We start from the raw sequence: 18,397 nt of genomic DNA on the forward strand, positions 1-18,397 counted from the left end.
CAGTTTTAGTGGCTAATCTAAATTCAGCTGGTCTCCCGCCCACAGCTAGACACAGATCATTTCCACCAGCACCAAACACTCATGCTACAGATGTATTCCACACACAGACACGCACACACACACACGCACACACACAATTACTCCAACACCAAAATGCGTGGCACTCGGACACTCAACACACAGAAAGATACGCACAAACACAATTAAGCATGAACATACCATCTAAAACAAAACCATAAACTCAGAAATCATTAAAAATGTGTTAACAGAGGGAATCTGTATGTTACGGTAACAGGGGGAGAATAGTCTGTGTTTTACGGTAACAGAGGGAGAATATTCTGTAACAGAGGGAGAATAGTCTGTGTGTTACGGTAACAGAGGGAGAATAGTCTGTGTGTTACGGTAACAGAGGGAGAATAGTCTGTGTTTTACGGTAACAGAGGGAGAATATTCTGTAACAGAGGGAGAATAGTCTGTGTGTTACGGTAACAGAGGGAGAATAGTCTGTGTTTTACGGTAACAGAGGGAGAATATTCTGTAACAGAGGGAGAATAGTCTGTGTGTTACGGTAACAGAGGGAGAATAGTCTGTGTGTTACGGTAACAGAGGGAGAATAGTCTGTGTGTTACGGTAACAGGGGAAGAATAGTCTGTGTGTTACGGTAACAGAGGGAGAATAGTCTGTGTTTTACGGTAACAGAGGGAGAATAGTCTGTGTTTTACGGTAACAGAAGGAGAATAGTCTGTGTTACGGTAACAGAGGGAGAATAGTCTGTGTTATGGTAACAGAGGGAGAATAGTCTGTTTTACGGTAACAGAGAGAAAATAGTCTGTGTTTTACGGTAACAGAGGGAGAATAGACTGTGTTATGGTAACAGAGGGAGAATAGTCTGTGTTACGGTAACAGAGGGAGAATATTCTAAGTGTTACGGTAACAGAGGGAGAATATTCTGTAACAGAGGGAGAATAGTCTGTGTGTTACGGTAACAGAGGGAGAATATTCTGTGCGTTACGGTAACAGAGGGAGAATATTCTGTAACAGAGGGAGAATAGTCTGTGTGTTACGGTAACAGAGGGAGAATAGTCTGTGTTTTACGGTAACAGGGGGAGAATAGTCTGTGTGTTACGGTAACAGAGGGAGAATATTCTGTGCGTTACGGTAACAGAGGGAGAATATTCTGTAACAGAGGGAGAATAGTCTGTGTGTTACGGTAACAGAGGTAGAATAGTGTGTGTTTTACGGTAACAGAGGGAGATTCCGGCTCTCAGGGGAGATTCACATCAATATGAGCTCTCCCTGCTTTTAGAAAAGGAAGGTATTTCTTTGCCGCCATCTGTTTCATTCAGCTGACTGTGGGTTCAGTACTAGTTACTATAGGTCTACTGACTGTGGGTTCAGTACTAGTTACTGTAGGTCTACTGACTGGGTTCAGTACTAGTTACTGTAGGTCTACTGACTGTGGGTTCAGTACTAGTTACTGTAGGTCTACTGACTGTGGGTTCAGTACTAGTTACTGTAGGTCTACTGACTGTGGGTTCAGTACTAGTTACTGTAGGTCTACTGACTGTGGGTTCAGTACTAGTTACTATAGGTCTACTGACTGTGGGTTCAGTACTAGTTACTGTAGGTCTACTGACTGTGGGTTCAGTACTAGTTACTGTAGGTCTACTGACTGTGGGTTCAGTACTAGTTACTATAGGTCTACTGACTGTGGGTTCAGTACTAGTTACTATAGGTCTACTGACTGTGGGTTCAGTACTAGTTACTGTAGTTCTACTGACTGTGGGTTCAGTACTAGTTACTGTAGGTCTACTGACTGTGGGTTCAGTACTAGTTACTGTAGGTCTACTGACTGTGGGTTCAGTACTAGTTACTGTAGGTCTACTGACTGTGGGTTCAGTACTAGTTACTGTAGGTCTACTGACTGTGGGTTCAGTACTAGTTACTGTAGGTCTACTGACTGTGGGTTCAGTACTAGTTACTGTAGGTCTACTGACTGTGGGTTCAGTACTAGTTACTGTAGGTCTACTGACTGTGGGTTCAGTACTAGTTACTATAGGTCTACTGACTGTGGGTTCAGTACTAGTTACTGTAGGTCTACTGACTGTGGGTTCAGTACTAGCTACTGTAGGTCTACTGACTGTGGGTTCAGTACTAGTTACTGTAGGTCTACTAACTGTGGGTTCAGTACTAGTTACTATAGGTCTACTGACTGTGGGTTCAGTACTAGTTAATGTAGGTCTACTGACTGTGGGTTCAGTACTAGTTACTGTAGGTCTACTGACTGTGGGTTCAGTACTAGTTACTGTAGGTCTACTGACTGTGGGTTCAGTACTAGTTACTATAGGTCTACTGACTGTGGGTTCAGTACTAGTTACTGTAGGTCTACTGACTGTGGGTTCAGTACTAGTTACTATAGGTCTACTGACTGTGGGTTCAGTACTAGTTACTGTAGGTCTACTGACTGTGGGTTCAGTACTAGTTACTGTAGGTCTACTGACTGTGGGTTCAGTACTAGTTACTGTAGGTCTACTGACTGTGGGTTCAGTACTAGTTACTATAGGTCTACTGACTGTGGGTTCAGTACTAGTTACTGTAGGTCTACTGACTGTGGGTTCAGTACTAGTTACTGTAGGTCTACTGACTGTGGGTCCAGTACTAGTTACTATAGGTCTACTGACTGTGGGTTCAGTACTAGTTACTGTAGGTCTACTGACTGTGGGTTCAGTACTAGTTACTGTAGGTCTACTGACTGTGGGTTCAGTACTAGTTACTATAGGTCTACTGACTGTGGGTTCAGTACTAGTTACTATAGGTCTACTGACTGTGGGTTCAGTACTAGTTACTATAGGTCTACTGACTGTGGGTTCAGTACTAGTTACTGTAGGTCTACTGACTGTGGGTTCAGTACTAGTTACTGTAGGTCTACTGACTGTGGGTTCAGTACTAGTTACTATAGGTCTACTGACTGTGGGTTCAGTACTAGTTACTATAGGTCTACTGACTGTGGGTTCAGTACTAGTTACTGTAGGTCTACTGACTGTGGGTTCAGCACTAGTTACTGTAGGTCTACTGACTGTGGGTTCAGTACTAGTTACTGTAGGTCTACTGACTGTGGGTTCAGTACTAGTTACTATAGGTCTACTGACTGTGGGTTCAGTACTAGTTACTGTAGGTCTACTGACTGTGGGTTCAGCACTAGTTACTATAGGTCTACTGACTGTGGGTTCAGTACTAGTTACTGTAGGTCTACTGACTGTGGGTTCAGTACTAGTTACTATAGGTCTACTGACTGTGGGTTCAGTACTAGTTACTGTAGGTCTACTGACTGTGGGTTCAGTACTAGTTACTGTAGGTCTACTGATTGTGGGTTCAGCACTAGTTACTATAGGTCTACTGACTGTGGGTTCAGTACTAGTTACTGTAGGTCTACTGACTGTGGGTTCAGTACTAGTTACTATAGGTCTATGACTGTGGGTTCAGTACTAGTTACTGTAGGTCTACTGACTGTGGGTTCAGTACTAGTTACTGTAGGTCTACTGACTGTGGGTTCAGCACTAGTTACTGTAGGTCTACTGACTGTGGGTTCAGCACTAGTTACTGTAGGTCTACTGACTGTGGGTTCAGTACTAGTTACTATAGGTCTACTGACTGTGGGTTCAGTACTAGTTACTGTAGGTCTACTGACTGTGGGTTCAGTACTAGTTACTGTAGGTCTACTGACTGTGGGTTCAGTACTAGTTACTGTAGGTCTACTGACTGTGGGTTCAGTACTAGTTACTATAGGTCTATGACTGTGGGTTCAGTACTAGTTACTGTAGGTCTACTGACTGTGGGTTCAGTACTAGTTACTGTAGGTCTCCTCAGTGAGATCTAAACAAGGATGCCTGCTAAAAAGCTGGAGAGCTCTGTACCTGGGGAAAACAACTCACTCCCCATTCACATCCATTCACATCCATCGTCTGCATACATACGGATCTTACTGTTATTGCACATGTATTCAAGGTTTAAAAAGGTTTCTACGGGTTGCCAATTTACATGCCTCCATTACCAATGAGAGAACACACCTCTTCCTACCACACCTGGCGCACTCACACACACCTGTCTGTCACACACACCTGTCTGTCTGTCAAACACCTGTCACTCTCACACACACCTGGCGCAGTCACACACACCTGGCGCACTCACACACTCTCACACACACCTGGCGCACTCACACACACCGGGCACTCTCACACAAACCTGGCACTCTCACACACACCTGGCACTCTCACACACACCGGGCACTCTCACACAAACCTGGCACTCTCACACACGCCTGGCACTCTCACACACACCTGGCACTCTCACACACATCTCTTCCTAACGCCTGGGACTCTCACACAAACCTGGCACTCTCACACACACCTGGCACTCTCACACACACCTGTCTGTCTGTCACTCACCTAGCGAAGCCAGTCTACGTATCGATGGCACAGCCACGAAGCCGCCCAAATGGTAGACCCTACGGGCAAGCAGTGTTGTCACGGTTACCACAGCTGAACGGGAGTACGGGTTTGACCGCGCCACCGGACCACAGAACACGTCCATGTCTCTTTAGCTCAGAGAGCTAACATAGTCGCGGAGTCCACCGCCGTTATACACAAAACCACAACCTGCGACTAACCAGCTCTGAGAATCTGACCGTCTCTGGCGTCGACCTGAGACTCTGTAGACCATTACAGGGCGGCAGGGTAGCCTAGTGGTTAGAGCGTTGGGCTAGTAATCGAAAGGTTGCAAGTTCGAATCCCCTGAGCTGACAAGGTACAAATCTGTCATACTGCTCCTTTGTTCGTTACTGACCTGCCTCGTTAAATAAAGGTTAACTAAAATTACCTACTCAACAACTAGCCATCCAACTCCATTCCATTTCCTTTTAAGAGCTCCCTCTCTCTGAACTCTGAATCAGTCATTGACACACCGTGACAGCAGGCCCCTGGCCCCAATCTGTCTATCCCACGCTCTTTCTCTCTACTCTCCTGCCTCTCTCACTCTGAAGCTCTGAAGGCCTTTTGTGTGTGTGAGAGAGAGAGTAGAGAGAGGTAGAGAGAGAGAGAGGTAGAGCAAGAGAGATAGAGAGAAAGAGAGTAGAGAGAGGTAGAGAGATAGAGAGAGAGAGAGAGGAGACAGAGAGAGAGAGATAGGGTCAATCTGGCCCACTTGGGGAGTTAAGTGATGATGCAACAGTCATAATAACACTACACCACCAACTATGGTCTAATGGACATAGACTTAACAGAGGATCTGTGTGTGTATTCATGAGAGTGTAGCTCGGTGCACCGTGAATGTTTTAGCTGTTAGCATTAGTGGGTTTGCGTATGAGTGCATGTATTCGGTTAAATACAGACAACAGTACACACCAGTGTCCTTAAGGGGTTTGATATCCCATTGAGATGCAGTTTACTGGCATCCGGATTGGATCCCAGCGTCGTGTTTAGTGAAAACACATTAGATAGGACAATGTAGAAATATGTTTTTTTTTACTTTGGGTTTGTGTGGTTTGATTAAAATGTGTGGTTACAAAATACACCGCATTTCCATCCTCTCTAGCATGGCCAGACAGTAGTGACTAAGCCCTATCTATACCATCCTCTCTAGCATGGCCAGACAGTGGTGACTAAGCCCTATCTAAACCATCCTCTCTAGCATGGCCAGACAGTGGTGACTAAGCCCTATCTAAACCATCCTCTCTAGCATGGCCAGACAGTAGTGACTAAGCCCTATCTAAACCATCCTCTCTAGCATGGCCAGACAGTGGTGACTAAGCCCTATCTAAACCATCCTCTCTAGCATGGCCAGACAGTGGTGACTAAGCCCTATCTAAACCATCCTCTCTAGCATGGCCAGACAGTGGTGACTAAGCCCTATCTAAACCATCCTCTCTAGCATGGCCAGACAGTGGTGACTAAGCCCTATCTAAACCATCCTCTCTAGCATGGCCAGACAGTGGTGACTAAGCCCTATCTAAACCATCCTCTCTAGCATGGCCAGACAGGAGTGACTAAGCCCTATCTATACCATCCTCTCTAGCATGGCCAGACAGTGGTGACTAAGCCCTATCTAAACCATACTCTCTAGCATGGCCAGACAGTAGTGACTAAGCCCTATCTATACCATTCTCTCTAGCATGGCCAGACAGTAGTGACTAAGCCCTATCTATACCATCCTCTCTAGCATGGCCAGACAGTGGTGACTAAGTCCTATCTAAACCATCCTCTCTAGCATGGCCAGACAGTGGTGACTAAGCCCTATCTAAACCATCCTCTCTAGCATGGCCAGACAGTGGTGACTAAGCCCTATCTAAACCATCCTCTCTAGCATGGCCAGACAGTGGTGACTAAGCCCTATCTAAACCATCCTCTCTAGCATGGCCAGACAGTGGTGACTAAGCCCTATCTAAACCATCCTCTCTAGCATGGCCAGACAGTGGTGACTAAGCCCTATCTAAACCATCCTCTCTAGCATGGCCAGACAGTGGTGACTAAGCCCGATCTATACCATCCTCTCTAGCATGGCCAGACAGTAGTGACTAAGCCCTATCTAAACCATCCTCTCTAGCATGGCCAGACAGTGGTGACTAAGCCCTATCTCTACCATCCTCTCTAGCATGGCCAGACAGTAGTGACTAAGCCCTATCTATACCATCCTCTCTAGCATGGCCAGACAGTGGTGACTAAGCCCTATCTATACTATCCTCTCTAGCATGGACAGACAGTGGTGACTAAGCCATCCTCTCTAGCATGGCCAGACAGTGGTGACTAAGCCCGATCTATACCATCCTCTCTAGCTTGGCCAGACAGTGGTGACTAAGCCCGATCTATACCATCCTCTCTAGCATGGCCAGACAGCAGTGACTAAGCCTGATCTATACCATCCTCTCTAGCATGGCCAGACAGTGGTGACTAAGCCCGATCTATACCATCCTCTCTAGCATGGCCAGACAGCAGTGACCAAGCCCGATCTATACCATCCTCTCTAGCATGGCCAGACAGTGGTGACTAAGCCCTATCTATACTTTCCTCTCTAGCATTGCCAGACAGTGGTGACTAAGCCCTATCTAAACCATCCTCTCAAGCATGGCCAGACAGGAGTGACTAAGCCCTATCTAAACCATCCTCTCTAGCATGGCCAGACAGTGGTGACTAAGCCCTATCTAAACTATCCTCTCTAGCATGGCCAGACACTAGTGGCTAAGCCCTATCTAAACCATCCTCTCAAGCATGGCCAGACAGTTGTGACTAAGCCCTATCTAAACTATCCTCTCTAGCATGGCCAGACAGTGGTGACTAAGCCCTATCTAAACCACCCTCTCAAGCATAGCCAGACAGTAGTGACTAAGCTCTATCTAAACTATCCTCTCTAGCATGGCCAGACAGTGGTGACTAAGCCCTATCTAAACCATCCTCTCTAGCATGGCCAGACAGTGGTGACTAAGCTCTATCTAAACCATCCTCTCTAGCATGGCCAGACAGTGGTGACTAAGCCCGATCTATACCATCCTCTCTAGAATGGCCAGACAGTGGTGACTAAGCCCTATCTATACCATCCTCTCTAGCATGGCCAGACAGAGGTGACTAAGCCCTATCTCTACCATCCTCTCTAGCATGGCCAGACAGTGGTGACTAAGCCCTATCTATACTATCCTCTCTAGCATGGCCAGACAGTAGTGACTAAGCCCTATCTGAGTCGTATTTCACTATTCGTTTTACACAAATATTTGTAAAGTTTCAGTTATAAATCTGACTATTATTTATTTTGTATTAAAAGTACTGATGATGGGTGTACTGTTGCTTGTATGCGTGTGCTCACTGTGACTGTCACCCTGATATTGGCTAGCAGGTAGCGCCTTCCGCCGTTGCTTTGCAAGCGGGAGCAAAGGACACCATGTCTTCGTACAACCGATACAACACTAGTACAACACTGATACAACTCCGATACAACACCGATACAACACCAGTACAACACCGATACAACACAAGTACAACACTGATACAACACCGATACAACACAGGTACAACACCGATACAACACCGATATAACACAGATACAACACCGGTACAACACCGATACAACACCGATACAACACAGATACAACACCAGTACAACACCGGTACAACACCGGTACAACACCGGTACAACACCGGTACAACACCGATACAACACCAGTACAACACCGATACAACACCAGTACAACACCGATACAGCACCGCTACAACACCAGTACAACACCAGTACAACACCGATACAACACTAGTACAACACCGATACAACACCAGTACAACACCGATACAACACCAGTACAACACCGATACAACACCGATACAACACCGATACAACACCGGTACAACACCGATACAACACCAGTACAACACCAGTACAACACCGATACAACACCGATACAACACCGGTACAACACCGATACAACACCAGTACAACACCAGTACAACACCGATACAACACCGATACAACACTGATACAACACTGGTACAACACAGATACAACACCAGTACAACACCAGTACAACACCAGTACAACACCAGTACAACACCAGTACAACACCGATACAACACAGATACAACACTGATACAACACCGATACAACACCGGTACAACACCGATACAACACCAGTACAACACCAGTACAACACCAGTACAACACCGATACAACACCAGTACAACACCGATACAACACAGATACAACACAGATACAACACCGGTACAACACCGATACAACACCGATACAACACCGATACAACACCGGTACAACACCGGTACAACACCGATACAACACCGATACAACACCGATACAACACCAGTACAACACCGGTACAACACCGATACAACACCGATACAACACCGATACAACACCGGTACAACACCGGTACAACACCAGTACATCACCAGTACAACACCGATACAACACCGATACAACACCGATACAACACCAGTACAACACCAGTACAACACCAGTACAACACCAGTACAACACCGATACAACACAGATACAACACTGATACAACACCGATACAACACCGGTACAACACCGATACAACACCAGTACAACACCAGTACAACACCAGTACAACACCGATACAACACCAGTACAACACCGATACAACACAGATACAACACTGATACAACACCGGTACAACACCGATACAACACCGATACAACACCGATACAACACCAGTACAACACCGGTACAACACCGATACAACACCGATACAACACCGATACAACACCGATACAACACCGGTACAACACCGGTACAACACCGATACAACACCGATACAACACCGATACAACACCAGTACAACACCGGTACAACACCAGTACATCACCAGTACAACACCGATACAACACCGATACAACACCAGTACAACACCGATACAACACCAGTACAACACCGGTACAACACCGATACAACACCGATACAACACCAGTACAACACCGATACAACACCAGTACAACACCGGTACAACACCAGTACAACACCGATACAACACCAGTACAACACCAGTACAACACCGATAAAACACCGATACAACACCGATACAACACCAGTACAACACCGGTACAACACCAGTACAACACCAGTACAACACCGGTACAACACCGATACAACACCAGTACAACACCGATACAACACCGGTGTAATGCTTGTGATTCAATAGGAGGGTTTGAGCTGAAGGATTTCACTATTTCTATAATATAATAAACAGCCCTAAAGTGATGACTTGAAGTGTAGCCTACCGAGACATAGGTGTAATTGGGGATATTTAAGATCACTGAAAGTTTATATTTACATTTAGTGTGAATAGCTGACTGTAAGCCACATGAATGTATGGTTCATTCCATGACTGAAGAATGCTGCTTCTGATGGTTATATGGTTGACTACTTTAATGTTTGTTATTCCAGTCCTAAATTGATGTGCAGGGACAAGCTGTCACTGTCATCTGACCATTAGCTGAACGGTGTTGTACTGTCTGTATTTCTGTTTATGTTTGTCCTGTTTTACATTGATAGTAATTAATGTGTAAAAAGCTAGATTGCACGCACACACACACACACACACACACACACACACACACACACACACACACACACAGACAATCAGACAGACAGACAGACAGACAGACAGACAGACAGACAGACAGACATAGGTGGGGGGGTAAGAGAGATGGGGAGAGAGGGAAAGAGGAGAGAGGGAGAGGGGAGAGAGGAGACAGACAGACAGACAGACAGACAGACAGACAGACAGACAGACAGACAGACAGACAGACAGACAGACCCATTGTATTATATCACACTATAAGCCGTGGTCTGCCACAAAATAAGTTTATATCTAGGGGTTCCATGTAGAATCATTTTGGTTCCAGGTAAGAACCCTTTTGGTTCCAGGTAGAGGGGTTCACCCCTTTGGGGTTCAATGGAGAATCCTTTCCACAGAGGGTTGTACACAGAACACAAAACGGTTTTACCTGGAACCAAACTGGGTTCTCCTATGTGGACACCTGAAACCCCTTTTGGAACCCATTCTTCTAAGAGTGTGTGACTAATGTGACGCGACGCATGTTCGTTCCGCTCCACATGATGAGGATTGAAATTGGTGAAACGACAACCATATATGGAGCATATTGTGTCTGACCCTAGGTTTACAACCTAGAAACATAGATTTTCTTCTCTTACCATCATCACAGTCAAAGATCAGACTGTAAATCTCTAAAATATCACACTACAGACCACCGAACTCTCTCTCTCTCTTTTTTGTACGAGGTAGAGCCCTTTTGATTCCAGGTAGAACTCTTTGGGGTTCCATGTAGAATCCTTTTAGTTCCAGGTAGAACCCATTTGGTTCCAGGTAGAACCACTGGGTAGCTTAAACGAGGATACACACACGGCCAACGGAAAATGCATGAAAACACACAAACACAAAACCCATATGCATACAGTGCCTCCGGAAAGTATCCAGACCCCTTGACTTTTAACACATTTTGTTGCATTACAGCCTTATTCTAAAATGGATTACATTTGTTTTTCTCCTCATCAATCTACACTCAATACGCCATAAGGACAAAGCTAAAACTTTTGTTTTTTTTATGTTTCTAATTTATTAAAAATACAAAAACAGAAATACCGAATTTACATAAGTATTCAGACCCTTTGCTATGAGACTCAAAATTGAGCTCAGGTGGATCCTGTTTCCATTGATCATCTTTGAGATGTTTCTGCAACTTGATTGGAGTCCACCTGTGGTAAATTCAATTGATTGGACATAATTTGGAAAGGCACACACCTGTCTGTATAAGGTCCCATAGTTGACAGTGGATGTCAGAGCAAAAACGAAGCCATGAGGTCGAAGGAATTGTCCGTAGAGCTCCGAGACAGGATTGTGTCGAGGCACAAGGGTAACAAAACATTTCTGCAGCATTAAAGGCCCCCAAGAACACAGTGGCCTCCAACATTCTTAAATTGAAGAAGTTTGGAACCACCAAGACTCTTCCTAGAGCTGGCCACCTGGCCAAACTGAGCAATCAGGGGAGAAGGGCCTTGGTCAGGGAGGTGACCAAGACTCCGATGGTCACTGTGACAGAGTTCTAGAGTTCATCTGTGGAGATGGGAGAACCTTCCAGAAGGACAACCTTCTCTGCAGCACTCCACCAATCAGGCCTTTATGGTAGAGTGGCCAGAAGGAAGCCACTCATCAGTAAAATGCACATGACAGCCCACTTGGAGTTTGCTAAAAAGGTACCTAAAGACTCTTAGACCTTGATAAACAAGATTCCCTGGACTGATGAAACCAAAATTAAACTCCTTGGCCAAAATGCCAAGTGTCACGCCTGGAGGAAACCGGGCACCATCCTCCAGATCTCTCAGGACCTCAGCCTGGGGAGAAGGTTCACCTTCCAACAGGACAACAGCCCTAAGCACACAGCCAAGACAATGCAGGAGTGGCTTTAAAAAAGAGATAAAGAGAAAAGAGGAGAATGACAGAGGGTATGAGGATGTCAGCTCAGCTGGTGAAGGGTGAAAGGGACAGAGATGGAAAGAGAGAGACAGAGAGCGATAGAGTGAGATATAGAAACACGATTTTGGTAAACTCCCATATCTTCTGGGTGAAATAGCAGTGTGCCATCACTGCAGCAAGATGTGTGACCTGTTGCCACAACAAAAGGTAAACCAGTGAAGAACAAACACCATTGTAAATACAAGCCTTATTTATGCTGATTGATTTTCCCATTTGTACTTCAACGATTTGTACATTGTTACAACACTGTATAAAAACATGAAATTTGTAATGTCTTTATTCTTTTGAATCTTCTGTGTGCAATGTTTACTGCAAATGTTTATCTTTGGCAATGTAAAAATGTGTTTCCCATGCCAATAAAGCCCCTTGAATTGAATATAGACAGATTGAGAGAGATGGATAGAGAGAGAGGGATATGGAAAGATAGCGAGGGAGAGATAGAGACACATATATTGTGTCACATGTAACGGCATTCAGAGGTGGATGAAGGATCGGACCAAAGCACAGCGTGGTCACAAGTGTTCATGATGTAATAATTAATTTACAGTCTGAGATTCATCATCATCACCATCATCATCATCAGGAGAGGAAAGGCAGGAATAGAAACTAATTTGACATGAAAAAGCAATTAGCAACAGTGTGCCACTCTCATACACACACTTAGAAATAGAATGACCCGCAGATCTCTCTCTCCCCCTCTCTCTCTCTCTCTCTCTCTCCCTCTCTCTCCTCCTCTCTCCCTCTCTCTCTCTCTCTCTCTCTCCCTCTCTCTCTCTTTCTGTTCAATTTTCTATTTCAATTTAAGAGCTTTATTGGCATGGGAAACATATGTTTACATTGCCAAAACAAGTGAAATAGATAATAAACAAAAGCAAAAAAACAATAAAAATGTACAGTAAACATTACACTCACAAAAGTTCCAAAACAATAAAGACATTTCAAATGTCATATCATGTCTATATACAGTGTTGTAATGATGTACAAATAGTTAAAGTACAAAAGGGAAAATAAATACAATGTTGTTTGTTCTTCACTGGTTGCCCTTTTCTTGTGGCAACAGGTCACACATCTTGCTGCTGTGAAGGCACACTGTGGTATTTCACTCAATAGATATGGGAGTTTATCAAAATTGCGTTTGTTTTCAAATTCTTTGTGGGTCTGTGTAATCTGAGGGAAATATGTGTCTCTAATATGGTCATACATTGGCAGGAGGTTAGGAAGTGCAGCTCAGTTTCCACCTCATTTTGTGGGCAGTGAGCACATAGCCTGTCTTCTCTTGACAGACAGGTCTGCCTTCGGTGGCTTTTCTCAATAGCAAGACTATTCTCACAGAGACTATACATTTTGTGTCAGTCACATTGATCAGGTATTCTGCCACTGAACTCTCTGTGAACTCTCATGATTTATTTGGGTCTAATTGTCCTGCTGTCCTGGAGCTCTGTGGGGTGTGTTTGTGTTTGTGAACAGAGCTCCAGGACCAGCTTGCTTAGGGGGACTCTTCTCCAGGTTCATCTCTCTGTAGGTGATGGCTTTGTTATAGAAGGTTGGGGAATTGCTTCCTTTTAATTACTGGCCTAATTCTGCTCAGCAGGCATTATTTGGTGTTTATGTTGTACACAGAGGATATTTTTTGCAGGATCTATCAAAAGTGTTTCTTAGTTGTCTTTAACAAATCTACTTTGAAGCAAAAGTATATAAAAAAAGAAAAGTATCCCTCCCACACAGATGGTTACGTGCTTTAAGAAAGAAGGCACCTGTACCATGTCAGATATCGACATTACATTAGTATTATATTTTGAGTTTGCATCCCAATACTACATTTTATACACATCACAGAAGACTGAACTATAACAACACCGTTTGACAGAGAAACACCGGATTATCTTAAGTATAATTAATTTTTTATAGGTTTATTAATTACGAAATTATGTAAAATATTTACAACCATTCCACCCATGAGGCTATAGCCTACAGGACTAGGCTAGCATCACACACGATAGCCTATAAGGCTAGGCTAGCATCACCCACTAAAACCTACAGGACTAGGCTAGCATCGCCCACTATAGCATCACCCACTATAGCCTACAGGCCTATGCTAGCATCAGATACTATAGCCCACAGGCCTAGGCTAGCATCACCCACTATAGCCTACAGGCCAAGGCAAGCATCAGATACTATAGACTATAGGGCTAGGCTAGCATCACCCACTATAGCCTATAGGGCTAGGCTAGCATCACCCACTATAGCCTACAGGCCTAGGCTAGCATCACCCACTATAGCCTACAGGCCTAGGCTAGCATCAGATACTATAGCCTATAGGGCTAGGCTAGCATCAGATACTATAGCCTATAGGGCTAGGCTAGCATCAGATACTATAGCCTATAGGGCTAGGCTAGCGTCACCCACTATAGCCTATAGGGCTAGGCTAGCGTCACCACTATAGCCTATAGGGCTAGGCTAGCATCACCCACTAAAGCATACAGGACTAGGCTAGCATCGCCCACTATAACATCACCCACTATAGCCTACAGGCCTAGGCTAGCATCAGATACTATAGCCTATAGGGCTAGGCTAGCATCACCCACTATAGCCTACAGGCCTAGGCTAGCATCAGATACTATAGCCTATAGGGCTTGGCTAGCATCACCCACTATAGCCTATAGGGCTAGGCTAGCGTCACCACTATAGCCTATAGGGCTAGGCCAGCATCACCCACTATAGACTACAGGCCTAGGCTAGCATCACACACTATAGCCTATAGGGCTAGGCTAGCATCAGATACTATAGCATATAATAACTGCTGCTACTTTATAAACATTTTAGAGATCAATATATTTTGGAAATATATTGGAAAGCTGATCAACTGTGAAGTGTGAATGACCAACAGTTTGCTTTCACCCTTCAATACACGTCACGGAATGCTGGTGGCCTTCAATGTGCACCAGTCTCCTCTGGCTAGAGAGGGTTACATTATTAGGCAGATGAATCTCCTCTGGCTAGAGAGGGTTACATTATTAGGCAGATGAATCTCCTCTGGCTAGAGAGGGTTACATTATTAGGCAGATGAGTCTCCTCTGGCTAGAGAGGGTTACATTATTAGGCAGATGAGTCTCCTCTGGCTAGAGAGGGTTACATTATTAGGCAGATGAGTCTCCTCTGGCTAGAGAGGGTTACATTATTAGGCAGATGAGTCTCCTCTGGCTAGAGAGGGTTACATTATTAGGCAGATGAATCTCCCCCCAGGCTAGAGAGGGTTACATTATTAGGCAGATTAATGTTCTGAGCCCTTTTAAACTCATTTATGTTTATGGGCGGACTGGTCAATCTTTTGGCCAGTGGACCAGTTAAATTTAGGTTTGTGGGTGTGGGGGCCTTAAGGGAGGGGGGAAAGGGCCAGTCTAATTTAGGTTTATGTGGGTGGGGGCCTTAAGGGAGGGGGGAACGGGCCAGTCTAATTTAGGTTTATGTGTGTGGGGGCCGTAAGGGAGGGGGGAAAGGGCCTGTCTAATTTAGGTTTATGTGGGTGGGGGCCGTAAGGGAGGGGGGAAAGGGCCTGTCTAATTTAGGTTTATGTGGGTGGGGGCCTTAAGGGAGGGGGAAAGGGCCTGTCTAATTTAGGTTTATGCGTGTGGGGGCCTTAAGGGAGGGGGGGAAAGGGCCTGTCTAATTTAGGTTTATGTGGGTGGGGGCCTTAAGGGAGGGGGGAAAGGGCCTGTCTAATTTAGGTTTATGCGTGTGGGGGCCTTAAGGGAGGGGGAAAGGGCCTGTCTAATTTAGGTTTATGCGTGTGGGGGCCGTAAGGGAGGGGGAAAGGGCCTGTCTAATTTAGGTTTATGCGTGTGGGGGCCTTAAGGGAGGGGGGGAAAGGGCCTGTCTAATTTAGGTTTATGTGGGTGGGGGCCGTAAGGGAGGGGGGGAAAGGGCCAGTGTGTTAGAAATGCCAGGGATGATGTCAGGGATGAAATGCCAGGGATGATGTTTGTCCCAGACTACACCTGAATATGTTCTCCCTACAGACATAAGTGTTCCGTTTTAAAAATAAAACACTGAAGAAAATTTGATTAAAATGGCTGAATGGTTAGCCTACACAACTTATTTGGTTCACATTGGCAAAATGAATGTGTATCTAACTGTATCAACAAAAGCACATGCAACTCTTGTCAGATAAACCCGGAAAAAAAGCGGATTTTCTGCCCCCTCGCGACAGACACACAGCCTGCAGGGAACAGAAGGCAATCCGCTGCAGCACCACTGACAGCTCCCTTCATCCGCTGCCTCTCACTCCCGAGGAGTGGGCGTGCGCTCTCGGGTTCCATTGCCTACTGTTCTACAAAGACATATTTCCTGGCAAGACAAAAACACTCCCAACATGAATGTATGAGTCAAATTGAGAACTTCCTAGAATCATACCAACAAAAAAAAAAGCGTTATTTTTTTTAAACAAATTGGCTACATAGTAAAGACATTAAAGTATGGGCTGTGATGTTGCACTCACAACAATGTGGTGATTCCCCCCCCCCCCCCAGACCTATGCATAACAAATGCTTATTTATCACACTCACAATGACAGCCTCAGAAAACCAGCAAAGCACAGGCATATCAAGAGTCAAATTAAGAATTTAGGAATGGAGTAATTTAGGAATGCAGGTTTAAACATAGGCTACATTTTGTTAATACGCCCTCGCCCCTCATCACCTAGTATACCATTACACATACATTGAAATCGAGTAGAATTTAGTAGAACGCTTACCCTTCTCAAAACTGAGATTTTTGGATACTTCGAGTTCAGCCATTTAAGACTAATTTTGTGTTTGCATAGCTTTGGATAAATAATTCCTCTCCGGGATAAAGAGGGAGCGATACTGTTTTGAGGTAGTGCTCTCAATTAGTTTTTTTGTCCGTTCATCCACTTTGGACATCATTTCCATTAGATAGTCTCCAGTAAGATACAATAGTTGCCCAGGCGTGAAATCCCAGAAATTGGTCTGAAATTACACCATGCTGTTCTTAGTCCAAATGGAACGCATGTTTTCATCCGTGTCACACAGTCGCCAAACGACCCAGAGATGAACTGAATGGACCGAAACAGAACCCTCTCTCCTAACGCTCCACAAAACCCGCTGCTTATCTCTCCTGCGCAACATACACACGCATGTCTCTGCTTATCTCTCCTGCGCAACATACACACGCATGTCTCTGCTTATCTCTCTGCGCAGAGAGAGCGAAGGCGATGGAGGGTGTTACAATCCTCATATCAGTCTCGCAGAGCGAAAAATGCGATAAACCCATTTTCTTGACATATTTCCGCGATAGCCTGGCGAGGGGGTGAGTTGGGCTGTCATATACGCGGAGCTAGTGAAAAGGGTCAAAGTCTACGACCTCGCAAGGGACTCAAAATATACTAAACAAATGTCATATAGTCTATGAACAAAAATCTTTCACGGGATGTTGGCCAGGTAGACTAATTGATGAAAGACAGTTCAGTGTGATTTAACATCGAGTTGCATTTAAGTCTTAAGATTGTGTTCCGGGGGAATCAAGAATGGAAAAGTTGAACTTGTGTTTTTGACAGACGTTCCACTACCTCTCATGTCACCGGCTCTGACGTGGGGAGCGCGGAATGAGATGGGGCGTTCTGGTGGGAACGTCAGGTCTGGGGAAGGGAAACGGTTTATTTATTATTTGTACTCGCTCTCTCTCTCTGCTTTCTATTACGCAGGGTGATATTATTACCGCGTGTGCCCTGCTACTGCTGCATCTCCAAAGATGTAAACTATTTCACCAATAGGAAACACATCACCCATAAATTGGTCCTTCAGCCTATGATTGTTTTTCTTTTTAAGTGCAGGCTTCTGAGTGGAAAGGATATTGCCCAGGGGCTTCGTCAAACAATCACCGAGTAATTTTCCTCGCTTGACTAATATATTTGCTCATTAGAAGGCTACCAGCTTTACGGTTTGATTTGAAGAATAGATTTTCACTGTGATAATTATAATAATATGTAGCCTCACTAGCTACCCACCGGGCAAAAATTGATCGAATCAATGTTGTTTCCACGTCATTTCAACAAAACAATTCAACATTAATCAACGGATTAGAAAAAAGTCATCAAGGTAAGGGAATTTCGCATTTTATTCACCCAACTTCTAACCTAAATCCAATGGTATTTCACGTTGAATTCACGTTAGTTGACAACTCAACGAAATGTAAATAAAAACTAGATGTTGAAATGACGTCTGTGCCCAGTGGGTAGTCTGTCTGATGAGAAATACATGGTCATTTCCACACACTGTCATCTCTCATCTACTCCAAATGTATAATTGCTGTAAT

The 18,397-nt window shown here is 44.7% G+C and overlaps 1 protein-coding gene across 1 annotated transcript in view; it reads right to left on the reverse strand.

Moving 5' to 3' along the window:
- The window catches only part of LOC135546686 (1-phosphatidylinositol 4,5-bisphosphate phosphodiesterase eta-1-like), a 121,634-nt gene extending 104,485 nt beyond the window's left edge, over positions 1 to 17,149 (reverse strand). The window contains 1 exon segment of the mRNA XM_064975298.1: positions 16,818 to 17,149. Within this exon segment, the coding sequence (XP_064831370.1) occupies positions 16,818 to 16,860 (43 nt within the window). The 5' untranslated portion in view covers positions 16,861 to 17,149.
- Between the last annotated feature and the right edge of the window lie 1,248 nt (positions 17,150 to 18,397).

This window comes from Oncorhynchus masou, chromosome 9, assembly GCF_036934945.1.
Source record: "Oncorhynchus masou masou isolate Uvic2021 chromosome 9, UVic_Omas_1.1, whole genome shotgun sequence".
In the NCBI taxonomy this organism is placed as follows: Eukaryota; Metazoa; Chordata; class Actinopteri; order Salmoniformes; family Salmonidae; genus Oncorhynchus; species Oncorhynchus masou.